The sequence below is a fragment of the Acartia tonsa genome, chromosome 9 (assembly GCF_053477335.1).
Source record: "Acartia tonsa isolate MP-2025a chromosome 9, ASM5347733v1, whole genome shotgun sequence".
Classification (NCBI taxonomy): Eukaryota; Metazoa; Arthropoda; class Copepoda; order Calanoida; family Acartiidae; genus Acartia; species Acartia tonsa.
Window position 1 is genome coordinate 24094273 of NC_137268.1, and position 24712 is coordinate 24118984.

General features: G+C 30.0%; 4 protein-coding genes and 2 long non-coding RNA genes across 6 annotated transcripts in view; 1 reads left to right on the top strand and 5 right to left on the bottom strand.

Moving 5' to 3' along the window:
• LOC145327453 (activating signal cointegrator 1-like) overlaps positions 1 to 24712 on the top strand; it is a 130755-nt gene that overhangs the window by 29832 nt on the left and 76211 nt on the right. The gene's annotated exons all lie outside the window — the stretch shown is intronic.
• Positions 713 to 8455, bottom strand: LOC145328584 (trypsin II-P29-like). Its single transcript, XM_080172328.1, has 14 exons — positions 8326 to 8455; positions 8064 to 8172; positions 7577 to 7641; positions 7095 to 7139; positions 6980 to 6997; positions 6513 to 6554; positions 6022 to 6100; positions 5792 to 5831; positions 5161 to 5254; positions 4641 to 4716; positions 4274 to 4380; positions 3378 to 3434; positions 2984 to 3082; positions 713 to 851 (listed from the first exon to the last, which is right to left on the bottom strand). Exons 1-14 carry the CDS (start codon positions 8410 to 8412, stop codon positions 747 to 749), a joined length of 1023 nt encoding a protein of 340 aa, XP_080028454.1. The 5' UTR covers positions 8413 to 8455; the 3' UTR covers positions 713 to 746.
• On the bottom strand, positions 8893 to 10973 carry LOC145327784 (tryptase beta-2-like). The gene is made up of 9 exons (XM_080171341.1): positions 10936 to 10973; positions 10772 to 10862; positions 10660 to 10708; positions 10492 to 10585; positions 10353 to 10428; positions 10115 to 10224; positions 9937 to 9993; positions 9506 to 9601; positions 8893 to 9364 (listed from the first exon to the last, which is right to left on the bottom strand). Exons 4-9 carry the CDS (start codon positions 10564 to 10566, stop codon positions 9260 to 9262), a joined length of 519 nt encoding a protein of 172 aa, XP_080027467.1. The 5' UTR covers positions 10567 to 10585; positions 10660 to 10708; positions 10772 to 10862; positions 10936 to 10973; the 3' UTR covers positions 8893 to 9259.
• On the bottom strand, positions 11227 to 11868 carry LOC145327451 (uncharacterized). The gene is made up of 4 exons (XR_013882176.1): positions 11759 to 11868; positions 11639 to 11681; positions 11384 to 11445; positions 11227 to 11310 (listed from the first exon to the last, which is right to left on the bottom strand). It is a non-coding gene; the product is annotated as an uncharacterized LOC145327451 (long non-coding RNA).
• LOC145327785 (trypsin-1-like) lies at positions 13135 to 16209 on the bottom strand. The gene is made up of 6 exons (XM_080171342.1): positions 16062 to 16209; positions 15797 to 15878; positions 15379 to 15491; positions 14754 to 14801; positions 14502 to 14597; positions 13135 to 13338 (listed from the first exon to the last, which is right to left on the bottom strand). Exons 1-6 carry the CDS (start codon positions 16152 to 16154, stop codon positions 13234 to 13236), a joined length of 537 nt encoding a protein of 178 aa, XP_080027468.1. The 5' UTR covers positions 16155 to 16209; the 3' UTR covers positions 13135 to 13233.
• Positions 16165 to 18236, bottom strand: LOC145327786 (uncharacterized). The gene is made up of 8 exons (XR_013882239.1): positions 18117 to 18236; positions 17961 to 18003; positions 17016 to 17077; positions 16764 to 16808; positions 16662 to 16679; positions 16540 to 16581; positions 16364 to 16463; positions 16165 to 16290 (listed from the first exon to the last, which is right to left on the bottom strand). It is a non-coding gene; the product is annotated as an uncharacterized LOC145327786 (long non-coding RNA).

The following is a 24712-nucleotide window of genomic DNA, read 5'->3' on the forward strand; positions in this document are numbered from 1 at the left end:
AGATTTTATTATGCTCACTTTTACTTATCAATTGCTTTTCTTCATACTTTTTAAAAGCCAAGCTTTTCTATAATTAGGGTCGGTCCGTCCGTACGTCCGTCACAAACGGATAGCTTTTTTTCGTTAATTTATGCAAGTTAGAATTGCCCTATTGATTTCAAACTTTGCATGGTGATTCTATTAGTAGTTAGGTACGATTTGGAAAGCATAGAAACTCTATAATCATTACAAGAATGTCCGTACGTCCATTTTAAACATGTTGATTTTTTTACTTTTTAAAAACAAATTTGTATGTGATGTAATCATCCGATTGATCTGATTTTTGGTATGTTGATTCCGAGGACAACAACAAAGTATAATGTTATAAGCGAAGCAACTCTAAAATCAAGTCTTAAAAATGTAAGCATGTCCATAAACATTATCCTATATCAAGAAGTTTTTCAACAAATTTGCTCACAATTTTGCTTTGACTCTTATTCATTTATATTCTGATTATTCAGTTTTGACACTATACAAGTGTTAATGTCCGTTGGTCCTAACGTTTCAGAGCTTCGCTTTCATGGATGTTGTCATCCTTGTTTTTATAAATTTTTTATCGATGTATTTAAGGACAAAGTAAGTTAATTATTACTGTCTTAAAAATTTGTTGTATCCATTGCAGAAAGAACAGATGGGCGTTTGAAATTGTGGAGTAGCTTCCTAACAACAACAATCAGATTTTATAGAATTTATTAATAATCCAAAAATTATTCAGTTTGACAAAATTTGACTGATTCAGTTTGATCGCGGATGGTTTGGTAAATCCAGTCAATATAGTAGCTAACTTTAGTAAACACTCCATAAAATCCAGGCTAAAATAGGATGAACTGAAAATAGTTGCCGAATGTGTACGCAGTTTCCTGAGTGTTTTCTCATCCTAGCTCAATATTTACTACTAGCTAAAAAAGTTTCAAACTTCAAAAAAAAATCAAAATTTAAAAAATTCAAATTTATAATGTATAATGTATAAATCGTTTATACATTCAAATTTTGATTTTTTTAAGGGAAGTTTGAAGATTTGTAGCTAGTAGTAAATATTGAGCTAGGATGAGGAAACACCCAGGAAACTGCGTACACATTCGGCAACTATTTTCAGTTCATCTAAAATAGAGGGTTGATTATAACAATCGATATATTTTTACTTGGATGTTGCACCAGATTTTCATTTACTTAGATAAAGTAATACCGATACAACCCATTCACTCTCTTTACTGCAACCCCTTCCTTCCAACTATATGAATGAACTGACCAATAAATGAGGTCCATTTTAAACAGAGAAATTGACGTCAAATTTTCCCCTATCAATGTATCCATGCATATATCCATTGATATATGGTCAAGTACAGGGTGCGCCACATAAATCCGGACTTTTTCTTATTTTTAAACAAATAAACATAAAATCGTCAATTTTAAAGATTTTATTGAATTTTAAAAACTGGGAAGCAACCTAGGTATATGACTATTAGATTATTTAATAAAATCGCTGCCAGCCTCAATCACCGCCTCTACCTGCCCCCTGAACCGCCCGCCGACCCTGGTCACCATGTCCCTGTTCAAGCAGGCGAAGCTCTCCATGATAGGAGCAATGAGAGAGGTCTCTTTGGTATGGGCGCGTCTATTGGTTCATGCTTTAATGGCGCTCCAGGCCCAAAAGTCCATGGAATTAAGATCGGGGCTGCTGGGAGGCCACATCACCTTAAGGATGTGAGTAACCGCAGGATCCAAATTAACCCATCTTTGAAGCTACCCTTTGACACGGTGGCTCTTATTTGGGCCACAGTTAAGCTAGAACAACGTTTTATACCTTTTTAAAAATGGCATGAAGATTAAGATAGGGTTATCAGCGCAATACATAGTCTAAAACGAGTTTCAAGGTTCCATGTGAGCCCCTAAAGTCAAGAACCGAGAAATTTTCAAGATTTTTGACGTTTTTGACATCTTAAAATCTACCATGATCCACTTTGTCGGAGTACTTCAGCCAAGTAAGCTGGGATAAAGAGCTCTAGTCTTTTCTAGTGTTTTCACTAGGTATCTGATAGTATCTCCAGCAAGTTTCATTAGTCCATCTCACCTACAGATGGGCTGAGGTCAGATTTGGTAGGCCCAAGTCATAAATCCATGGTAAACTATCTGCGCAATTCAAATCTGCCTTGTTGAACATATGCGCGGCCAGCTCGGCGTACACGTCCTCCATCGTCCAAAGATTTTCATGGGCAAAAGAGTCATTACCTAAGGTTTTTATAGTGGGGTCAAACGTCCTGATTGGTCAAGTATTTTTGGCGCTATGGCCGTTTAAAAAAAGTCCGGATTTATGTGGCGCACCCTGTATAACCATAAAAGTATCATTTTAAATATATGGAAAATAAAGGAATAGACTTTTGTAGAAATGGACATAAAATATACATGGATATTGTGACAGGGGAAATTTTTTTGACAATTCTGGTTGCTAACATGGACATCACTTATTGGTTAGAAGTAGGGGAGGGGGTAGAGGGGTTGGGTTGTTATTTTAGCCAGCTTTTCAAGTTTTACTTTATTAGAGTACATGATAATCTGGTGTTGGATCCTAATAATAATAAATCCATTGCTCAAATATAAGGTTCAATTACAACCTTAGTACTATTTTACATAAAAAAGGAAAATGCTTCTGTAGATATTTTGTAATCTAGAAATAGATATTAACAAGGAACATTTGAAATAAATGCAACAATTATAAGTTTAATATCAAACAAGAAAATTAGAAAGAATCACATTTTGCCTGTAGCTTTGTGAAAGCACGGACAAAGTGAGGTATGAAGAAAATGCTCAATGTTCAGGTCAATTTCATTTTGAAAATCTGTTGATCTTAAAAAGTTGCAAAAAAATCTGATTAGCACAAAAATATTTATGACATTCAGATGAAAATTACAAGTCCTAATGTACGAGATATAACTCTAAAACTTACTGCAGCGCATGGGTCATTACCCCAGCTTGTTAAACCAGCCAACACATGTCGTCTTTGATATTCTTTCAATCTAACAGTCAACGGGCCACCGCTATCACCCTAAAAAATATATAAATAAACATAAAACTAGCTGATTTAGGTGCAAAAATTGACTTGATGCATAGTTTATTATTATGGGGCTTAATCCTAAACTATAGCAACAGTAAGGATTTTGGAATGTGTGTTAAAATCTAGTTGCTGTTATTGAGTACTTACATTTAAAGAAAAGTTCGAATTTCATATATATCGATTTTGTTTCTAAATTATAGATAGAAACACTGTATTTAATCAGTAGCTTAACTTCTGAAGTGAGAAAGACAGACAGAGATAGTATAGTGGAGGGTTTAAACCTGACCTTGCATGTATCTTTCTTTCCATTTAGTACTCCAGCACAGATCATTCTTTCTGTAACCTAAAATATGATCCCTGTACCAATTAGGTTACAAGTGAAGTTTTTTTTTGTATAATTTTCTATGTTAGTAAATTGTTCTTTGATTTAAAAATGATTTGTTGAACTATTTGCCACAATTACCATAGCATCCACATAAAAGCTATACTTAAAAAGGTGGAAGTAGTTTGTGCTAAAATTCCGTAAAGGTGTGAGTTTTAAGGCTTGAAAACGGTAGTAGAACGATAAAATTCACTAAATATGTGGGACACAGTAAAAGTGTCGGACTGATTATGACGTAACCAAAAAAAATGCCAATGAGAGGCCATTATTGACCAATGGTAAAATTTATAGTGGCCTCTCATTGGCTAATTTTTTTCACGTCATAATCAGTCCGACACTTTTACTGTGTTCAATATTTGTATTCACTATTGAATTGAACCATAGACAAATTTTTTTATATATTTATATTTAGTGAATATTATCGTTCTACTACTGTTCTTAAGCCTAAATACGCACACTTTAGCATTTTTTTAGTGCAACCTAACTCCCCCTTTATTGTTTACTTTATAAATTAACTAGCGGCTACACCCTTAAAAGTGTCTATGAGCACTTAATGAGAAGGGGAAGTTGAATTCAATAACCCTTTTTTATATTAGATTTGAAAAGAAAAAGTAAAAAAAATTTGGGGGGGGGGGTAAGTGGTACCCTCCTCTAAAATAGTTATAAACCTTCCCAGAACCTATGAGAAGCTACCCTGTAAAAGAGAACCCTAACAGTTCTGCGGTTATCAAGACCCTTCGGTACAAACAGACACAAAAAAACACAAGCACAAACATCCTGTTACTTTATTATAGGCAAACCTTCGGATATTGTCGTTTGCAGTTTTCAAATGGTCTTATTTTAATCTTAATTTTTTGTAGAATTTTGGCATGGGAGTTTATGACACCAGGTTTTGTCCATCCCCAACCTAAAAAAAGCTGAATTTTCAAAGGTGACAGAGAACTGCTGTGTTTTGGGCGGCTTTCCTTTGCCACATCAAAAATTGTGGCCTTATGCCGCTTAAAATGATGTGCAGGTATGATCTGTACGTTCAGCCGTTTGGCAGCTAGCAGCCTTTAAAATTCATAGATTTTTGGAAATATTGCTTACCAGCAATATTTTACCGTGAACTGCAGTAGATCCATACTTTGTGTCACTTGATAATAAACTAGGCATAAAAACACATACCTAGCGCATAAGCTTTTCCTTTATATTCTTTATTCAGTTCAGGTAAACATACAGGAGTGTATAACATTAAATCAACCTAGAAGAAATATTTTGGTTTCAAAAATACTTACTATAAAGGAGAGTAAAAAGATGAGTGCTATTTTAGATTCTGACACCAACTACCCCCATCCCAATTTGATCAACCATGCGCTTTGAGGGAATACACCAATTTATGTGCCCCTCACTAAGAAACTTAAACTATGTTTCGTAATAGTATGTTATGTTAATAACTGATAACAAATATATATCACAAAAAAACCTCTAAAATATTTAAGCTTGAGAATTTTCTCTAGATTATTTCCTAATGATTGTTTCTCTGGACATAATTTGTACAGAATAATGCAGAATAAATGAATTTCTTGTCTTGAAATACAAATGTGGGAGTGGGTACCTATTTTAGGGGGCTAGGAAAAGATTTGAAAAATGGATTTAACAAATACTTTTTGCAGATTTTGTTAAAACCCAAAATTTAAAACTTTACCTCTCTATCCATTTTTACCAAGGCAATATCATTATCAAGTGAGGATTTTTCATAATCAGGGTCAATTATAAACTTGTCAATTTCTCTAATAATCCTGAAAATACACAATAAATATCCGAGTACCAAATTAAACAAAAAAATCAATCATTCTTATAAAAAAGAAAAACACTTTTAAATAATATTTAAACTTTATTTTTTAATAGCGAAGCTACTCTCTAATTTGCCAATCCGTCCGTAACGCTATGAGAAAATGCAAATTTCTCGGCTGCTATTGAAGATATAGGCGGCTGAAATTTTTGTTGAGGATACTCTTAGCATCGAGTGTACAATTTACTTTGTCCATCAGTCATGTATAGGACATACAAAATAGTGCTATCAATTTTTCAAAAAGGTTTCGTGATTTCTATGAATTATTGCATATTTATCAACTGAACAGCATCTCTATAATTCATTTTGTCTGTTGACCTTTTATGAATTTTAAGTGGTTTGCTTCTTATGTTATGCTTATTGTTATCCTTGTTTTCTGTTTTTAAATTAAAAGTCCGATCAATATTATCAAGTTATAGAATAGATGGGCATCTAAAAATAAAAAAAACTATAAGATCATATTTTTTTTATAAATATTACTTACTCAATTTTAGTGTCATTTTTAACATCTTGGTTATGATCTCCTATAAAGAAATAATCATTCAGAATATAGATTATCTTTAAATATCTAACTAATTTGTCAAATCAAAAAAATAAAGGTAAAATGGGGGGCCCTCCTCTCAATTTTTTTTAAAAACACACACAGAGAGATTTTTTTACTTTATTACAAGGATTACATATTAAATTGTTTTCTTTACACCACAAATGCCTTACCTAGTCTAACTGATAAATTTTCTATTTTCCAATCTACACCTTTATCATCATGTGAACAATGAGCTGCAGTCAAAACCCACTAATAGTAATTAAAACTTTATTTTAAAGCCAAAAATTTAATGATAGGACTCAATAAAATTTTATAAGTCTAGATCAATTGTCTTAAAATATGATTTACTTAGTAAAACTTAACCATATTTACCAAAAAAGGAGTTTAAATAGCGGTTATGGTAAATTAAATCAGTATTACAGTAAAGTTTCTGTCTTAGTCCTCCATTCTTTTTTCAACCCAATTGAAATAATTGTTTTGGTTAATTTCTGTGCTAATTAAAGTCTTAAAATTAGTAAAAAATAAGAAACATTGCATTTGTTATAGTACCCAAAGCTTAAGAAAACCAAAATAACGAATTTTATAATCATTATCCTATCCCTATATCACAATTAAAAGACACTTTTAGAATATTATCAATTATACTCTTCATTTTATAAACCTTGGATGAAATAAGAACCGCTCCACAAACATGATAATGAAACTGAAATTAAGAAAATAAAAATGTTAACATGTATTTGATCAAAGTAATTTTCCCTCTGAGTGCCTTGTTCTTCACATAAAATCCTGTCACCCTTATTTTGAAACAAAATTTATAATAAGAGGTGGGTAGTTGTTTGTTGTTTTTTTCTATAGGTTAGGTTAGGTCACTAGGTCATGTTATATTGGGTACTAGGTTATTCTGCAAGGTTAATTCACCACAACAATGACCCTGAAGGGTTTTGCACTCAATTGAGGTTTGTTGTAGGAGAAATAAAACTACCCCCTCCCCTTACTTTTAAATTATTTTATTAACAAGAGGTGGCCTTTCATAGCTTTACAAGCACTTAATGGGAAAGCATCAATCAACATCTTACAAGAAAAAAAAAACATAATTCAATTGTAAAGTGATTTCTATAAAAAAATTACCTTGTCTCCATATATAGTCTATAGTAAAAATATAAATAAATTTAGTATTAACTTAATGTCATTAAATAATAAATATTAATAAATGTGAATTAAAAATAATCTTTATTGTTCATACTTGTCCTTTCATTACAATAGCAACCGCCCAAGGGAACTCTAACATCTGAATTCAAATAGGATTTTTCTTTTAATAGAATTGCTAGAAATAGTTTTATAAAATACTATTGAAAGTTTGATCCTCAAAATGTTAGATCAATTTCATCACTGCTTCTAAGAGACTCCTCAACCTCATCCCTCCCATTTTCATTTTAAAAAGATTTTTGAAAAGAAGATTTTCAATAAGCAAAATAGCTTAAAACATGCCCTGGACAGACATTATATCTATCTGTGTCTTTCTGTCTGTCTATAAGATATAATACTAGTGAAAATAACCTAAAGAGTTCCTGCTCAGACTACACTGTGTTCAGTAAATGACAAGGATTGTGTTTTGATTAGAATATGGGTAGCAAAATATTGTTATTCCAATATGGTCTTTCTGTTATACCTTTGGAAGAAATTTTCCTTAATAAGAATCCTTTGACAATGAATAATCTAACTTACTTCAGCATCTTCTCCACCCACAATTCTATCAGCAACATTAATATTCTCTTTCCCACATTTACAATCTAAGCAATTAGCTATTGAAATATTTAATTTCTTAAAAATGCTTCTACCCCAAAAAAAAATTTAAGTTTGCCAGGCAGTCCAATAAAACTCTTTTTTTTATGTCATCTTATGTTTAAGATCTTGCCAAATATCAATAGCAGGAAAGAGTTAAAAAGAGTTATTTCTTGTATCATATTATAGACCGCTTTCTTCAGATAATAAAATAAAAAATTATAAGATTAAAACCAATTTTTGGAGCCCCAAAGGTTTTATTTCATTATCTTTATTTCAATATTTGTTGGAAATTGTCTGTAATAAGATGCTATACACGATTTTTCATTAATGCTGAGAACCACTCTTAATCTAACAGATATTAATCGGTTTTAATGCCATACTTGAATAACTAATTATCAAAATGTGCTGATATTATTCTCCTGTATACCTAATATAATATCTTCAGTTGAAGTTTCTGACTCAGCTGAATTATCATCAGTATCCTTTTCTGGATAATCAGAAGCTCTTATATCTGAATGTACTTTTCCAATAGTGTTCTTAAACAAAGATAGATGAAAGCAATCTTTATAAAAAAAATTAAAGTAATTTACTCTAATTTAAGAACTTAGAAAAAAATTTCAGATTTTTTATTTTTTTTTTTTACATTAATTATATTCAATTTTATGTTTAGAAAATATAAATTAAAATACCTTTGTTTCAATGAGGTAAAAGTCTGGTTTTGAATATGCACATCTAACTATAATAACTAAACTCACAATTAAGTTCAATAGAATCATTGTTCACTGAATAAAAACATTTAAATTAATATGTTAATAATATATTTTAAAAATAAATCATTAAAATAAGTACTATTATTAACCCTTGCAGAGAATTGTCAGATATTACACAGTTTTCAAGTTTTTTAAATTTCTCTTAGTATAGTGGCTCTTCACAGAGTAATGTTTATTTATGATCCTTTAGGAACTACTAAACCTTACTCCAACTTTACTAATCAAACATAAATCTTTAAAGGCTTAAAAGAATAGGTGTGAAGTTTACGAAAATTAATTTCTATTGAAGGAATATTATCATACATCTTCAAATTATTTCAGCAGATTATTAATCTGACTCATGTACACTTGTGTCTACATCTTCAGAATTATTTGAATAAGGAAGAATAATTTTTCTTATGGCTGATTTATCTAGAAGAGGGGTGGGGGTAAAAAGAACCCTCCCCCTGAATACATTGAAACAGGCAGATAAAAAAAGAGACCATGAAATCTTATAAATGTAAATATAAAGATTCAAATTATTTCAAATGAAACTATACTAATTCTTACATCAAAATAAACATAATAGGGTTTAATATAAAAACAAAATAAAAATTGTTGTATTATTTTACATATTGTTAAATACAAAACTAGATTTATTATAATACAATATTTAACATGTATTATTTTAGATTGAGACTTTGATTTAAATATTCTAGAGATGTCTATATAATTTGACAGATACACTTGTGTTCTTTTTTTATGTACTGTTGAAGGTTACAAGTTCAATTATTTGTAAAATTTCATTATAGAAATCTTTTTTTATCTTTAATTTTTTGTCTAATGATTGAAATATACTTTATATTTTATATATTTATTTCCAATAAGAACAAAATTTTGCTCCTCCATTCTTTTTCATGATATGATGAATCCAATCAACATAGTGGCTCACTTTTGTGTATATACCAGGATATCTTTCCTGTAAAAAAAAATATGTTAATACTTGTGGCAGATTTAAGGGATACAGTTTACTGAAATTGTCATTTTTTAATATTTCAAACACATTTTTAATACAGGACTCACCCTTTCTCTCTTTGATTTTTATTTGAAGATAAACTACCTTAGCACACTCATATCCAAAGCTGACAACACCAGCCAGGAAATGATGATTGAGGTATCTTTCTACTTTTATTGACAATGGGCCCCCACTATCTCCCTGAAAATAATATCACTTTTTTTCTTTTTTTATAGTAGTAAAGCTACTCTATAACTCAATTTGTCTCTTAAGGGAAATTTGATTTACTTAGCTCATATTTGAGATAGACGTCTGAATTTTTATGTGAAGATTCTAGTGAACCCTGTTCTAACTTGAGTCAATTGTTTTCTCAATTGCTATATAAGATAGATTGCTGGACTTTACTATGTAGATTCCAAAGAATAATAACCATTAAGCATCAACTCTTTTGCTTAATTTACTTGTTGGACTGTCTGCAATGCTCTAATGGTCTAAGAAAAATCAAAAAAGGTAATTTTGTGTAAATTTTTGTGTACCTGACAAGAATCTGTTTTACTATCTCCAGCACAAATCATATCGGTAGTTATTATTATCTAAAAAAAGCAGGGAACATTCTTTAAACTCTTATATTTTAATTCATTAAATTGATTATTAACATTAATTGATTATTAGTAATTAAAGAAAAAGTTTGTTTTTCAGAATAATTGAACTTACATCTACTTTCCAATATGCTTTCTTACAGACTGCAGTGTTGATTTTAGGAACTAAAACCTTTTGAAGAATACCAGAATCGAGTCTCTGAGTATTATTTAAATTCCCCCAACCTACAATAACACACCAAATATGTATTTTAGAACATCCTAAAACAATTAGGATTCTCCCTTTTTATCAATGTTTCTCTTTAGGTGTTGTATTTAAATAAAATAAATCTAATTTCAATAACAAAACTTACCATAAACCTCATAATCTCCCTCAAAGGATTGTTGAAATCTTGGAAGGCAAACTGGAATATTGATTGTAAGATCTATCTACAAAATAGTAAAAAAAGAGTTATAAAAATCTATAGCAAAAATATCTGCCATGTAAATTACCTCTTTGTTGATTTTTAATAAGGCTATGTCATTATGCTTGGTACTGTTTCTATAACCAGGATGTATTATAAACATATCAACTGTTCTATCTTTTCTATTATATTTATAAGATTATTAAGAAATAACAATGTATCATAAATTTTTTTACTGCAATGAAAGAAAAATTACTCAGTTTGTGATCTTTTTTGGCTGTTGATATCACTAATATCATGTTCCCCTAGAAGAAGATTTCAAAGAGGTTAATTGAAAATAAGTTTTTCAGTTATTTTCTAAATATTACCCAGAACAACTTTATATTCATCGATCTCTGGTGTTCTTCTATATGTTTTATTATAATTTTGATATCTGCAATGAGCAGCAGTCACTATCCACTGAAAAATATTGGTTTACGGTTACAAAGAAATCTTAAAATTAACATTTATCATATAATAATTATAACCTCACCTTGGATGCAATTATACTTCCCCCACAATGAAGATGCCAATCCTAATTAAAATAATTGTTTTTTGATTAATAGTTCAATTTTTTTTAATTTTCCAAAACATTTCTAGTAATAATCTTAATATTACCATCTGACCATGCCTCTATAAAATAAAATATAAAATTCATATAAGATATAAAGTACAATGTTAATACAAGTTAAAAATGTCTATAATTATTTTTTTAAATTATTGTTCATGTTTAAAAAAGACTTTTGAAAGAATTTGAAGTCATTCATCCTATTGAAATAAATATTTATAGAATTATAAGCTTTATTTCATAATTGATTATTACCTTTGTCCCAACAAAAATTGCTACTATCCAAGGAAATTCATTTTCCTAAAAGAAAATTGCACTTTTTGTAGGAATACAAATATTTGAAATATTTGTGTTTTTTATAGGAATAACTTACAATAGCATCATTTCCTCCAACAATTCTATCAACATTATGCCTTTTCTTACCACATTGACAATCTAAAAGTTCAAAACTCATCTGTTATACTAAAATAAAACTTGGAGATAGATTATGACAAAAAAAAAATATGTTGATTTTATCCTATGACAGTCATTAAACAGAATTATTAAAAATACTAATTAATTCTCAATCAAATAGCAAAAGAATTTACACAGTTTACATAAAACAGTTACAAAGACAAAATTTGAATACCTGATTGATAAACAAGTTTATTCGTATTTTCTTGACCATAATCCTAAAATCCATATAAAAGAATTGATTTTTGATGATTTATTATTAAATTTTAATAATTCATCTATTGTGTATACAAACCTCTGATTCTATGAGGAAAAATTCAGGTTTAGATTTCACATTTCTTAAAATTATAACAGTTGTTATTATTGCTAATAATATCATCATAAAAAGCAAAACAGTAACACTAAACAAACTTTGTTTGTAATGTAAATAAAAAGAAAAATGAAATAAGATCTAAAATTAACCCTTTTAAAGAAAACTTGTCAAACAAATAATAGATACCTAAGAATATCTAATTTAAAAAAATAAAAGAAAATCAATAGTCTATTAATTTGATAGATGCTGAAAAAAATCATTTCATATAAATATAAACATAACAAAGTCAGAACTGAAACTTCAAATGGCCAAATAATTTAGCTTAAAGTCTATTCATCAAGAGAATCTTTAATATTAATCTTTTATTGCAGATAGGAGAACTATATTCCTTGCATAAAGGTTAAATATTCTCTATAGCATTACCAACAGACCAAGTTAGTTAACCATTTGGGACTAGTTAGTAAAGTACACAAAACTCAGTTGTCTATCCTGAATAGTAGTTGAAAAATATACATTTTTTCCATTTCTTATAGACATTTTGGATTACAGAGTAGCTTTACTACAAATTAGCATTTTAAAGAATATACTAATATTCAGAAGTTAACAAAACTATTTGTATTGTGTTATTTCATAATCATTACTTACAGAACAAATGTTATTTTTTATCAAAGTTGTTAAATGTTTTACAAATTTAGTGAAGAAAAAGAAAACTGACAATATTCATTTGTTAATTTGTATAAAACTCTTTTTATAAAAGATGGCCAAAGTGTTTGTTGTATTCAAATGAAAACATTAATCCCAGTTATGCAGATTAGTTTTGGACTTATTTAGACGTTACGAACAATATTGCAAAAGGAAGCCTGCAGGAAATGCAGCGCTCTAGCTGCTGAAAGACTGCCACAATACTAAAAGGTTACAGGCATCTTAAAGTGACATTTTAGGGAGCTGAATTTTTCCAAATTTTTCCAGTCATAATATAAGAAATTTCAATATCAAATTACATTAGCTAGAAGCATTAAGAATCATAAGCTTATTTTGGGCACAAAGTTAGAGTGCCAGTAACTGATTACATTTATACAAAAAAAACCTTTTCAAAGTTAAAATGTCTAAAAAAAATTGTTAAAAATTTTGTGCGTAAGCATAAACTCCTGGCAGAAAAAAAGGAAACTAATACTTGTATCTACAGATGCTCAGCTGTGATTGGTTCCAGTGAGTGGATCCAGCCTTCTGGCTGGAAATGCTAACAGATAAAAATCTCACACTTCAGTACTCTCATGGTCAAATTTTTTCGAGGAATTCACTTCCCCCTTGAACCTTTTTCAAAGAGGAAACAGGAATAAAAGAAAGAAAACTATATCGCAATAAGTTTCGATTCTTTTTTTGTAGTATTATATTTTTGTTTCAAATAATTGCAATGATTTATTATATATATATTGATAATATTGTGTACAATTTATTTATTTCCAAAATGAACACAGTTCAGCCCCTCCATGGGTAGACATGATATGATGAATCCAGTCTACATAATGGCTAACCCTGGTGTATACTCCATAAAATCCTTTCTGGAACAAAAAAAATAGATCCTAGATGATTTTTAAACTAAGAATATTGATTTTGGCTACAAGTTGTTTTGATTAATCATTTCTGCATCTACACTGTTAAAAATAATTTTTTTATTTAGTATCAATTGATACTCTGGAGAGTATTGGAACCGTAAGTACGCTACAACTATATAATTAATATATAACACTATGTAATACTATATAACACAATAATTATTACTATACAGAACCCATACATTTTTTTAGTATCGATTGATACGCTCTAGAATACTGGAAAATATGCTACAGAAATGTTTATTAAAATAGTACTATTTGATACATTCTAGTGTACTGAAAAATACGCTGAAGAAATATTTTTTAATTTAGTACTATTTCATACGCTGTAGAGTATCAGACAATACGCAAGAGAATGGTTTATTAGAATAGTAACTATTCATACCTTCTAGGGTACGAATCTGTACTGTAAAGAATAATTGAAACAGACATTTATAGTTTTGATTTTTGTAATTATGACTGACCATAGTTTTTATTTTTAAGGATCATGTTTAGTCCCAAATATCTTTAAAGTCATTTTTTTTACTAAATTTACATTTAAATTAATGTTTTATTGCTCTGCTTGGTATGTTTGTTGATATAACAAAATGTATATGTACATATAATAATCATATATTATAAACTAATCTTTCATCCAAAGTAAAACAGTTTCATACTCTACAGAGTATCAAAAATTATGATAGAGGGTAACAATAATTGCGAAGGAGCGTAATGAAAAATTACTTCTTTCGTACTGAATTTTATTCCCAAGAGGGTATTGGATAATACTCTACAGACAAATACATTATTTAGTACTACATGTTACTTCACAGAACATTACCTAATACTCAATACAGCATTGAAAACTTCCTTGTATCGTAATGAGGTTTTTTTCCTAGTACATACGAATTGATACTATACATTAATGTGAAGAATATATAGTATTACCTGATGCTAAAAAAAAAATTATTTTAACAGTGTAATTCAATTGGAGCAAAGCAATTGGACACTGCATATTCTTAAATGTTTAGACACTGTGAACTTTTTTACTATTTAAACCTTACTGTAAAGCATGTGTCAACCAACATTTAATTGAAATTTATCAAGAAAAAATAAGAATAATATTGTACCTCAGCACACTTATATCCAAAGCTTACAACACCAGTCAGAAAATGATGATTTTGATACCTTGGCACTCCTACTGTCAAGGGTCCCCCGCTGTCTCCCTATAAATAACATGTACTAGTAACAGGATGTCTTTATTTATCAGTGTGTATTATTTCAGTTAATTCATTATTTGGCTTCAATTAAATGATAGTCAATTTTAGTTCAAATTTTTATCTTAGATAAAATATAATAAAATAATATGTTGATTGGTTAACCTGGCATGAATCTTTTTCTCCTCCAGCACACAACATGTCCTCTGTTATCTATATATAAAAACTATGTCTAGCACAGTATTATATCCAGTTTTCTACGAATATAGAAATTTTTGCCCAGTTCACAAATAACTTTTAAAGGTCAACCGATTTTTTCTGTAGGTTAACCTAAACAAGTAAACCCACAAATACCTTTATAAAATTGGTCAACCTAAAGCCCCTATAGGTTGACCTAAAATTTCTAGAGGTCGACCTTTGTCTTTTGTGAACTGGGTATACAATCATAAGATTAAAACAAGTTTTTCTAGCCCGTGCCTTCTAATTGTATGTACATTCTATATCCGTGGAAAGCTGTTTATAATACGATGCGAGAAATAACTACTCTTGTATTCTTTTGAAACCGTTTAATAACTGGTGGATAACAATCGGTTTTTCAACCTGTGCCTTTGGAAAATTGGGCTAAAAACTGTTTTTTTTTTATAATTGTACATTATAATAACTATTAATTGTTCATCAATTCTTTTAGAGTTAGCTAGAGATAAAAATTTTGCAAATTTTGCAATGTAAATAGTAATTCCAGAATCAGATGTTGGTAAAGTAAAAAACTAATTAAGTTTAAAAACCTTACTGTTATTTTAAGTTTAGAAAATGCATTTTCACACAAAGTTTGATCTGCTATAGAAACTGTTGCTTTTTGTAGAATTTCAGAATTTTGTCCTTTATATTTTGTACTTCCCCAACCTGCAAAAGATATATAATGAATTTTTGAAAAATACGTTGGCACTAGTGTTATTTCTTTTTTAAATTAAAATACAAAAAAAATTAAGCTAGTAGGATAAGAACTAATCAATATAGTTGGTAGATCTGTATAGAACCTAGTAAAAGTGTCTGACTCTGATTATGACGTAAAAAAAATTAGCCAATGAGAGGCCACTATAAATTTTACTATTGGTCAATTACAGTGTATACTGACCTCTCATTGGCTAATATTTTTTTACGTCATAATCAGAGTCAGACACTTTTACTAGGTTCATCTGCATATTTACCATAAATTTCATGGTTCCCCTTGAAGTTGTGTCCAAGGCTTGGTAAACATACTGGCATGTAAACTATGACAGAAATATCTACCTGAAATATAATACACATTTTACACTGTTTAGGCATGGTGCAATCACCCACCTCTTGCCTTTTGTGTTGAAACTTTATAAGAATGCACAAAAATTATAATTTAAAGAAATATGCCTAATAGGATTTTAGTTTTATGATTTTGTAGAATCTTTTAAAATCGAAACAAATATTTAATAAACATACTGGTTTGTCCATCTTGATTAAAGCAATATCATTGAAGTTGGTAAAGTTTCTATAACCAGGGTGAATTATGAAGAAAAAAATTAAATGCATCATGAAACAAATTCATTTAATTTTTTAGATTTAATATTAATAAGAAAATTATGTATAGCTAGTTTTCTTAATTTAAAAATAAATTACTCTTTGTTCGATTTTCTTCTTTTACTATTCATATCACCAATAAAATGGTCCCCTGAAAATATGTTTTAAATATATCATTTGTTAAAAATTATGTATTCTTTCAAAATAAAAATAAAACAAATTACCTATAACAATTTTCAATTCTTCCAGCTTCAATGTATAAAAATGTGTTTCATTATTTTTCCCACTTTTCATGTATCTGCAATGTGCTGCTGTGACCAGCCACTTGAAAAAAAAAACATTCTAATAAAACCAAATTGTAAGTAATTTTCAATTTTGTATATCTATGTTAATAGCAAACCTTAGAAGCTACTAGACTTGCTCCACAATGAAAAGCCCAATGCTTAAATAACATTTACAATGAATCTATGAATCTTTTTTTTTAAATTTTCTAGATGTATTTTTTGCAAAATATATGCTTACCCACTTTTTGTACAGCGTCTAAAGCAAAGAAAATATTATATACACTATGATATACAATAATAAAACTTTAATTCAATTATTAATATGATGAAAACAATTTACATTATATCCATAAAAAATTGCTGCCATCCAAGGGAATTCATTTTCCTAAATGGTTAAGGGTGGTTACTATTTTCAAATGCATTTTGATAGTTTTTAGTTTACTTTTATAACAAAGAAAATCTTCATGAAATTAAAGGAAAGCCTAAAATCAACATCTGTTAAAATTTTAGATACAGACAGATAAAAGAGCCTCATCATATTAATTTGTAGCTGCAACAAAATGCAATGTTTAAAAAGCCTTTTAATACTCACTATTGCATCAACACCTCCAACAACTCTATCAACATTGTGCTATTTCTTACCACAAACACAATCTAAGGATAATTAAGATTAGGTAATATTATTATTGGCCAGTAAGTACGCCCCTAGAGACCTGTAAGGGAACTTATGCTGGTGGGGGAAAAGACGAGCCCACTGTTTTCAATTATATTTTTTTTTTTTTTAAACACAATTTAAAACATTTTGAGGGATTTTTTGGAGGGGTGATATCTCTTAGGAGGGTTGCAGAACCCTACCCAAAATAAATAAAAACCTTCCCAGAGCCAATGAAAAGCTAAAGGGTGTGGAAAAAAAATCCATAGATTTTCAAAATTCTAATTTCACGGTTTGCGTTAACGGTAGAGAAGGCACGCATACTGTTAGAACCACTATGAAGTATACTTTTTGGAAATATAAGAACAGTTCCTGTGCTACATTTAGGTAGGGAGCTACGTGGAAAAATGTCCTAACTGTCGTAAAACTCGTCTTACGAGTAAATAACTAAAAATTAGAGAAAAGATTGTGCAAAAAGAGATGCCAGCATTTTTAAATTTTAAATTCGCGGCTTGTGTTAATAGTAGAAAAATATTACGCATACCCTTAGAACCTCTATACTATGAACTGTATTTTTGGAATATAAGAACGGTTCCTGTGCTACAAATAATCTAGGAGCTAGGTGGTATAATGTTCCAAAATTTACTCGCAAGTAAACTTCATAGCAGTTCTAACAGTATGCGTATCTCTTTTCTACTATTAAAACAAGCCGCGCAATTTGAATTTTTAAAATCTACGCATTTTTTGCACACCCTTTATATTGTAAAGGAGAGCCATATTGGTTCAGTGGTTAGCAAGATCAACTGGTACATTCACACATGCACACAGATAGACATCCTGTTACTTTAATATAAGAATTATCAAAGTATAATATAAATTAAACACCTGATTTATAAACAATATTGTTTGTATTTTCTTGAACTGGTTCCTTGCATGAAAATTTAAAGATAATTTCTTTTTTAAAGATTTTATGCATTTAAGTATTGTGAAATCATTTAAGTATTGTTTGTTAAAATTAATGTAGAATAATAGGAAAAAAACCTCCGTTTCCATAAGATAAAATTTAGATTCCACGTAACATGTGATAATGAAAAAACTCAATGATATGTTGAATAATCTCATAGTTAAATGGATAGTTAGAGAAAACTAAGCTTGTTTAAAATGCAAAGAGAAATTTATAAATATATCTAATTACAATATTTTGATTTCATATTTTAAATCCCACAAAAGTTTAGAAATAACAGTAATAGATTTATTATCATAGATTATTTCTAAGCTAAAGTTGTATTTGTTTTTGTTAATTTAAAGATTACAATTATACATATAAAATAAACAATGTCCATATAAGATAAATGCAAGCAAAATTTTTTTGCATTGAAATACTTATTGATAATTTGAGGCCTCTTTAACTTTCTTTAAACAAGGATGAAAACATCCATAAAAGAGAAGCTCTGGAAGGGAAGGACAAACGAACATTAACACTTGTAGAGTGTCAGAACTGAATTATCAGAATGTTGTATGAAAATTAAAACAAAATTGTAAGTAAATTTGTTGAAATACTGCTTAAATCCAGGATGTTTAAGGACATACTTACAATTTTAGGACTTGGATATAGAGATGCTTCCCTTATAACATTGTGCTTTGTTGTCCTATGAATCATTATTCCAAAAATCAGTTCAATCGGATAATTCTATAATATACACCACTTTTATGAACGCTTCTGATTGGATGAAATTGATTTATTTCATGATAACTACATCATATAAACGTCCTTGTTTTTAATAGAATTTGCTATCATGGTTTTTAATGTTGAAATTACTACAACTTTTTGCAAGTTATTCAAAGGTTGTTTTTGTTGTTATGGTGTTTTCATCCTTGTTTATTCTCCTTATGTATGAGGGAGGGAGGGGACAGTGGGATGTTTATTACATTAGTCCCCAAAGTTTTATAAAAGCGTTTTCGTATTAGCTAGCTTAACAACTTTGGGGACATTTATTTAATTTTGATTGGTTGGTTCACTAAGTTGAGAATTTGAATATTTCAACCAACAACTGTAATCTACAGTGGGGTAATTTGTGTATCATCATTGGGAATGTGCATAAATTTTTCGTCCATTATCTTATCCCTTTAGATCCCTGCCTTTAATCACCTTAGTGATGATATTCAACCTTGAAACTGGTGGTATTATATAAAGTTGGGGAGCTATGATATTCAACCTTGAAACTGGTGGTATTATACAAAGTTGGGGAGCTATGATATTCAACCTTGAAACTGGTGGTATTATACAAAGTTGGGGAGCTATGATATTCAACCTTGAAACTGGTGGTATTATACAAAGTTGGGGAGCTATGATATTCAACCTTGAAACTGGTGGTATTATATAAAGTTGGGGAGCTATGATATTCCAGCTTGAAACTGGTGGTATTATATAAAGTTGGGGAGCTATGATATTCAACCTTGAAACTGGTGGTATTATATAAAGTTGGGGAGCTATGATATTCAACCTTGAAACTGGTGGTATTATATAAAGTTGGGGAGCTATGATATTCCAGCTTGAAACTGGTGGTATTATACAAAGTTGGGGAGCTATACTGCTATACTGCAAGAAGTGTCCTAATTATCGATAAATTATTAATTGGATGTTGCACCAGATTTTTATGTATTCTAATAAAGGGATACTTACAGCTGGCTAAAATATATTACCCCCAACCACCCATTTTATAACACCTTCTCCCATCCTACTGAATCAATGAACTGATCAATAAATGAGGTCCATATTAGCAAACTAAATTAACGGTGAATTTTCCTCTGACAATTTATCTAATCCACGTATATCCTATATCCTTTGAAACAAGTATACCTAATTTATTAGACAGAATAATTAAGCAAGATAAGAAAGCTAAGTAGGAAATATAACTAAATATAACCAGAACTGTACCACAAAAATGTAACATATATGTATGGGGCTAATATGTATTTGATTTAATTAGCTGTTATAATAACTAATAGCACCTTTGAGAGGGGTAAGATATATCGACCAATAACCTTAAAATTTATTTTTTAAAGAAATTTTGTCAGCAAGAACTATCAGTAAAGACAAATAGATAGACAAACATTCATTAGACTTCATTTTTTAAGCAGCGAAGCTTTGGTAGTCCATCCGCCAGTCAGTCCGTAACGCTTTAGGGGAAATGTGATTTTCTTGACTGCTATTGAAGACAAAAATTTTCAGTGAAGATTCCTTTAGTGTTTGCGAATCTAGTCAATGCATTGTTTTGTCCGACTGTCCGTTCAAGAGACACAACCTTATCTTTTAAAGGTTTCGGAATTTTCTTGAATATTCTCTCCATTTTATTTGGTTTGACAAGTACAACTGAACTACTGGTCTATAACTCACTTTGTCCGTTTGTCAATGCTCATTTGATCATTTTTGTGTCATCGATGTTTTATATGAGAAAGATCCTAAATTCTCCTGTCAAAACATCTCTGATTATTCAACTTTTAAACTGCAGCCCGTCTGTTCTTCATATTTAGATGATATTTGTTTCTTTGCTTTGCTGTTAATACAAGTTTTCATCCTTGCTAATTATTATTATTTTCAAACTCCACAACTCATAGGAACAACATTTCAAATTTATCAATAACTAAACATCGTTCACAAAATGTTTCCAAAAATGTAGCTTGCATGCACAAATTTCAAACATACATGATTATTATTTACATCGTGGCTTCGAAACCGATTAATATAAGCTGGATTAGAACCGGTTCTCAGCTATACTGATAAATCATGCATAGCATCGTATTACAGTAAAATTTTCACTTATACTAAAATAATGATACTTTGGCCCCTCGGTGCTACAAAACTGGTTTTAATCTAATAATTTTACATTTAATAACCGCGGAAAGCTGTCTGTAATACGATGCAATAAATAATTATTATCATAAGCGTATAAAAGTCCACATAAAACATGTTCGCCCACAGTTCGTTCGAAGGTGCTTTGACTTTTGTGTCAGAACCTAAATTGGGACATAGTGCATTTCATTACACTAGGTTAGGTATCTTCATTTTACTTTTCAGTAAAATCTAAAATGCAGCCGTTTTTGAGAAAATTAGATTTGAAAATTTCAAGTTCAATTTTCATCCCCTAGGAGTTACCGCATAATCAATAATCATGACAAAAAAGCAAAGGTTATTTATTTCAAATTTTGAACTAGTTTGCTTTTATAAAGTTCTTCATAAAACCACTCCTGAAGGGAGTTGATTCATGGTCATTTTTATCAGTTGCTTTGCTAAGGTCACGGAAATTCAGACTTAAATAAATCATATATAGAGAGGTTTTATGAAAGACTTCATTAAAGCAAAGTTGTTCAAAATTTTGATTAAATAATCTTTTACCTACCCTAGGGTAATGAAATGCACTATGTCCCAATTTAGGTTTTGACACAAAAGTCAAAGCACCTTCGAACGCACTGTGCGCCCGTCAGTCCGTAACCTATGTGGAATATGTGATTATCGCAGAAAAAAGAAAGATGAAAAAGGTTTCGTGATTTCTATGAATTATTGCAAATTCTTTCATTTCCTTTTTGTACAACTGAACATCTACTCTGTAACTCATTTTTTCCATTTGTCCATCCATGAGTTTTTGTGCATTGGTTTGTTTTTACCCAGATTTTTGAAATGGTGATTCCTCGGATTTATGACACAATGTTATATATAAGCAAAGCTGTTTTATGCTTGTTCGTTTGGTTTGCTGAACTTGTTGAACAGGAATAATGGGGTATAGTCCTTTCCACGACATCCCTCCATAAGGAGCGATTCTTCGTATTTTTAAAATGGCATTTTATAGGTGATTTTAGGTTAGGTTAGGTTATATTGTGTTAGGTGATTGCCCCACAGGGTTAGGTAATTGGCCCCGCAGGGTTAGAGCCCCCCCACAGGGGCTAGAAATAGGAGAAAAGCTACTGTGAAAAATACGAAGAATCGCTCCTTATGTAGGGATGTCGTGGAAAGGACTATGAATAATGTTTTGCCTTGAGGCGTGCAAATTTTAAAAACAAATTAAAGTTTGTATATATTCACTGCAATTGCAGTATCACTCCATTGTTTGCCTTATATTTCACGGCTGTTTTTTATTCAACAAAAATAATAAAAACATTTCATTGCGATACACAAGACATCTTTGTCAGGTATAGAGCAGATGTCCAAGAAAGAGAGAAAATCACAAAACCTTTATAAAAAGAACATAAATATCTATACGACGCACCGAAGATCAAGTTAATTATGTAAGTACAGAAAAACTTCGCCAAAAGATCAGCTCATCAACGATGATAACATTTACCCCTAAGCGTTACGGACAGCAGACAGACTGACAGACAAAGTGAAATATAGAGTAGCTTCGCTATAAATAAAAATTACACTACAAATTACGAAGCCTAGAGTCAAACACTTAAGAAAGAAAAGTGAAAATTATCCGTTTGTCGCTTTTCTGCATTTATGGTGTATCTGTCTGACCAATCACCCGTAGCTATAGTCTAGATTCATCTCACGATATTAATAAGACCACATTGATGTACATCTTCAATGTTGATATACAAAATTGCCCATTCTGTAGATTACAATTAGTGGTTGAAACTTTAGGACACACAATTTAATAAACCAACCGATCAAAATCCTTTAAAATTCACCAAAGTTGTTGATCCAATGAATAAGAAAACTTCATTATACAACTTTAGAGACATTCCATTATCCCCTCTTTCTCTTGATTAATTTATATGAGAAATTGGTTTATTTACTATTGTCCGTAGTGGCACTTTATACCCAACAAGCAAAATAAAGATGCTGTGAGTATTGGTTTAAAAAATATGACGTAACAAAAAAAAATTAGCCAATGAGAGGCCGTTATTGACCAATGGCGGCATGCGTAGTGGACTCTCATTGGCTAATTTTTTTTGTTACGTCATATTTTTTAAACCAATACTCACAGCATCAAAATAAATCTAAAATAATATTTAGGGGAAGCCCCTAAAATTGCTTCTCATCAACCTTTGAATATATTATGGGAATAATTTCAGTTTTTGGTTACAGCTAAGTATATTATGGTCCTATTTACCATAAAGATTATTAAGCCCTTTTTAAAGTTACAAATCTGTTTCCCACCTTACTTATGGAAATAATTCATCCTTGTTAAATGTAAAATTGATTTGACAGCCAGGACTACCAATTAAATGACAAAACACTTTCTTTTCTTCATTCATAAACTTTACGTAGACGTTTAATTTTAATTTTAACCATCTAAATTACATCTTTATTAAGGCTTCCAAAGAAAATCTTTTCTATAATAAAGCACATCCGTACAGGCCGTACGTTTTCAATTTTTTCTAGAAGAGAGGTTTTTAACATGGTGTTGCAAAGCTTTATGTGTAAAAGAAAGAAAAAGGCATTCTCCCATAGTTTCTATTTTTAGGAGAACGTTGACACCAACCTTTAAAGGGCTTTTAGGGGCGCAGTCTCTTGTCTAATGAAAACATATCTTTATTCTATTGATGTTTGAATATGCATATATGCAATATTTTTCTTCTTTAATTGAATGACTGTCGTCATTCTTGTTTATTATACTGAGGGAAAGTTTAATTTTGCAATTATATTATGAAATATTATAATATATGTTTAGAATATAATGAACAAAGATTTTATTCGTAGAAACGAAGGTCAACAAATTAGACAAATAAACATTTGTCATTAATTGAAGGAACGGAATATTATTTGAAGGCTAAACAAAAAAAATCGATTTTAACTTGTCGCAATGCTTAACAATTATGAATGTTCAGGTACGTATGTACTGTCTTTAAATTAAATAAAACAGAGTTGCTACAGCTTTCTTAATTTTATATTTTTATTGCAAGAATCAAAATGCAACGTATGAAATCAATAGGACAATTCTAATGTAACTACATTAATAAGCAGACCGTGTTCTATTGTATTATATGATCCGGGGATTGTGTGAGAGATTTGTAATGAGCACCCACTCTGATTTAATCTGTCTTACTCTACTTTCGTTGTGTTGAAGATACAGGAATCTTAGGGATAAGACAATGGACTATAAATTGATATACAACCCCAATGATGACAAACTAAATTTGTAGATTATAATTATTATTTGAAATGCTTGAACTACTAGTTGGAAACCAATCGAAATACTTTTAAATCATTAAAGTTTTTTAAGCCAACGATTACGATAATGTACTTATAAAACTTTGGGTACCACTGTAATTTTTAGTTCAATATCCCCTCCCTCCATGTGAATATATAGGTTATGCATACAGTATCTCTGTAGAATCAATTGATTCATTTCCAACACTTATTCGTGATATGTTTTAGGGGCCTTCTATGACTATTGGCTATAGCAGTAATTGCGACATTTTTATATCATTTATATTTAATTTGCTTGAGGTTATACTTTAATTACTGAAGATTTTATTTTTAATTTAAAAAACTTTAAAAACTTAAATTTAGTTAAAACTTTTAAGTTGAAAGTCTAAAATACTTATATAGAGGAAAAATTGTCTCAATTTAAACAATTAGGATTTTAGAACTTTGGATCTTTCTCTCAAAGCACCTACAATTAACCCCCCCCCCC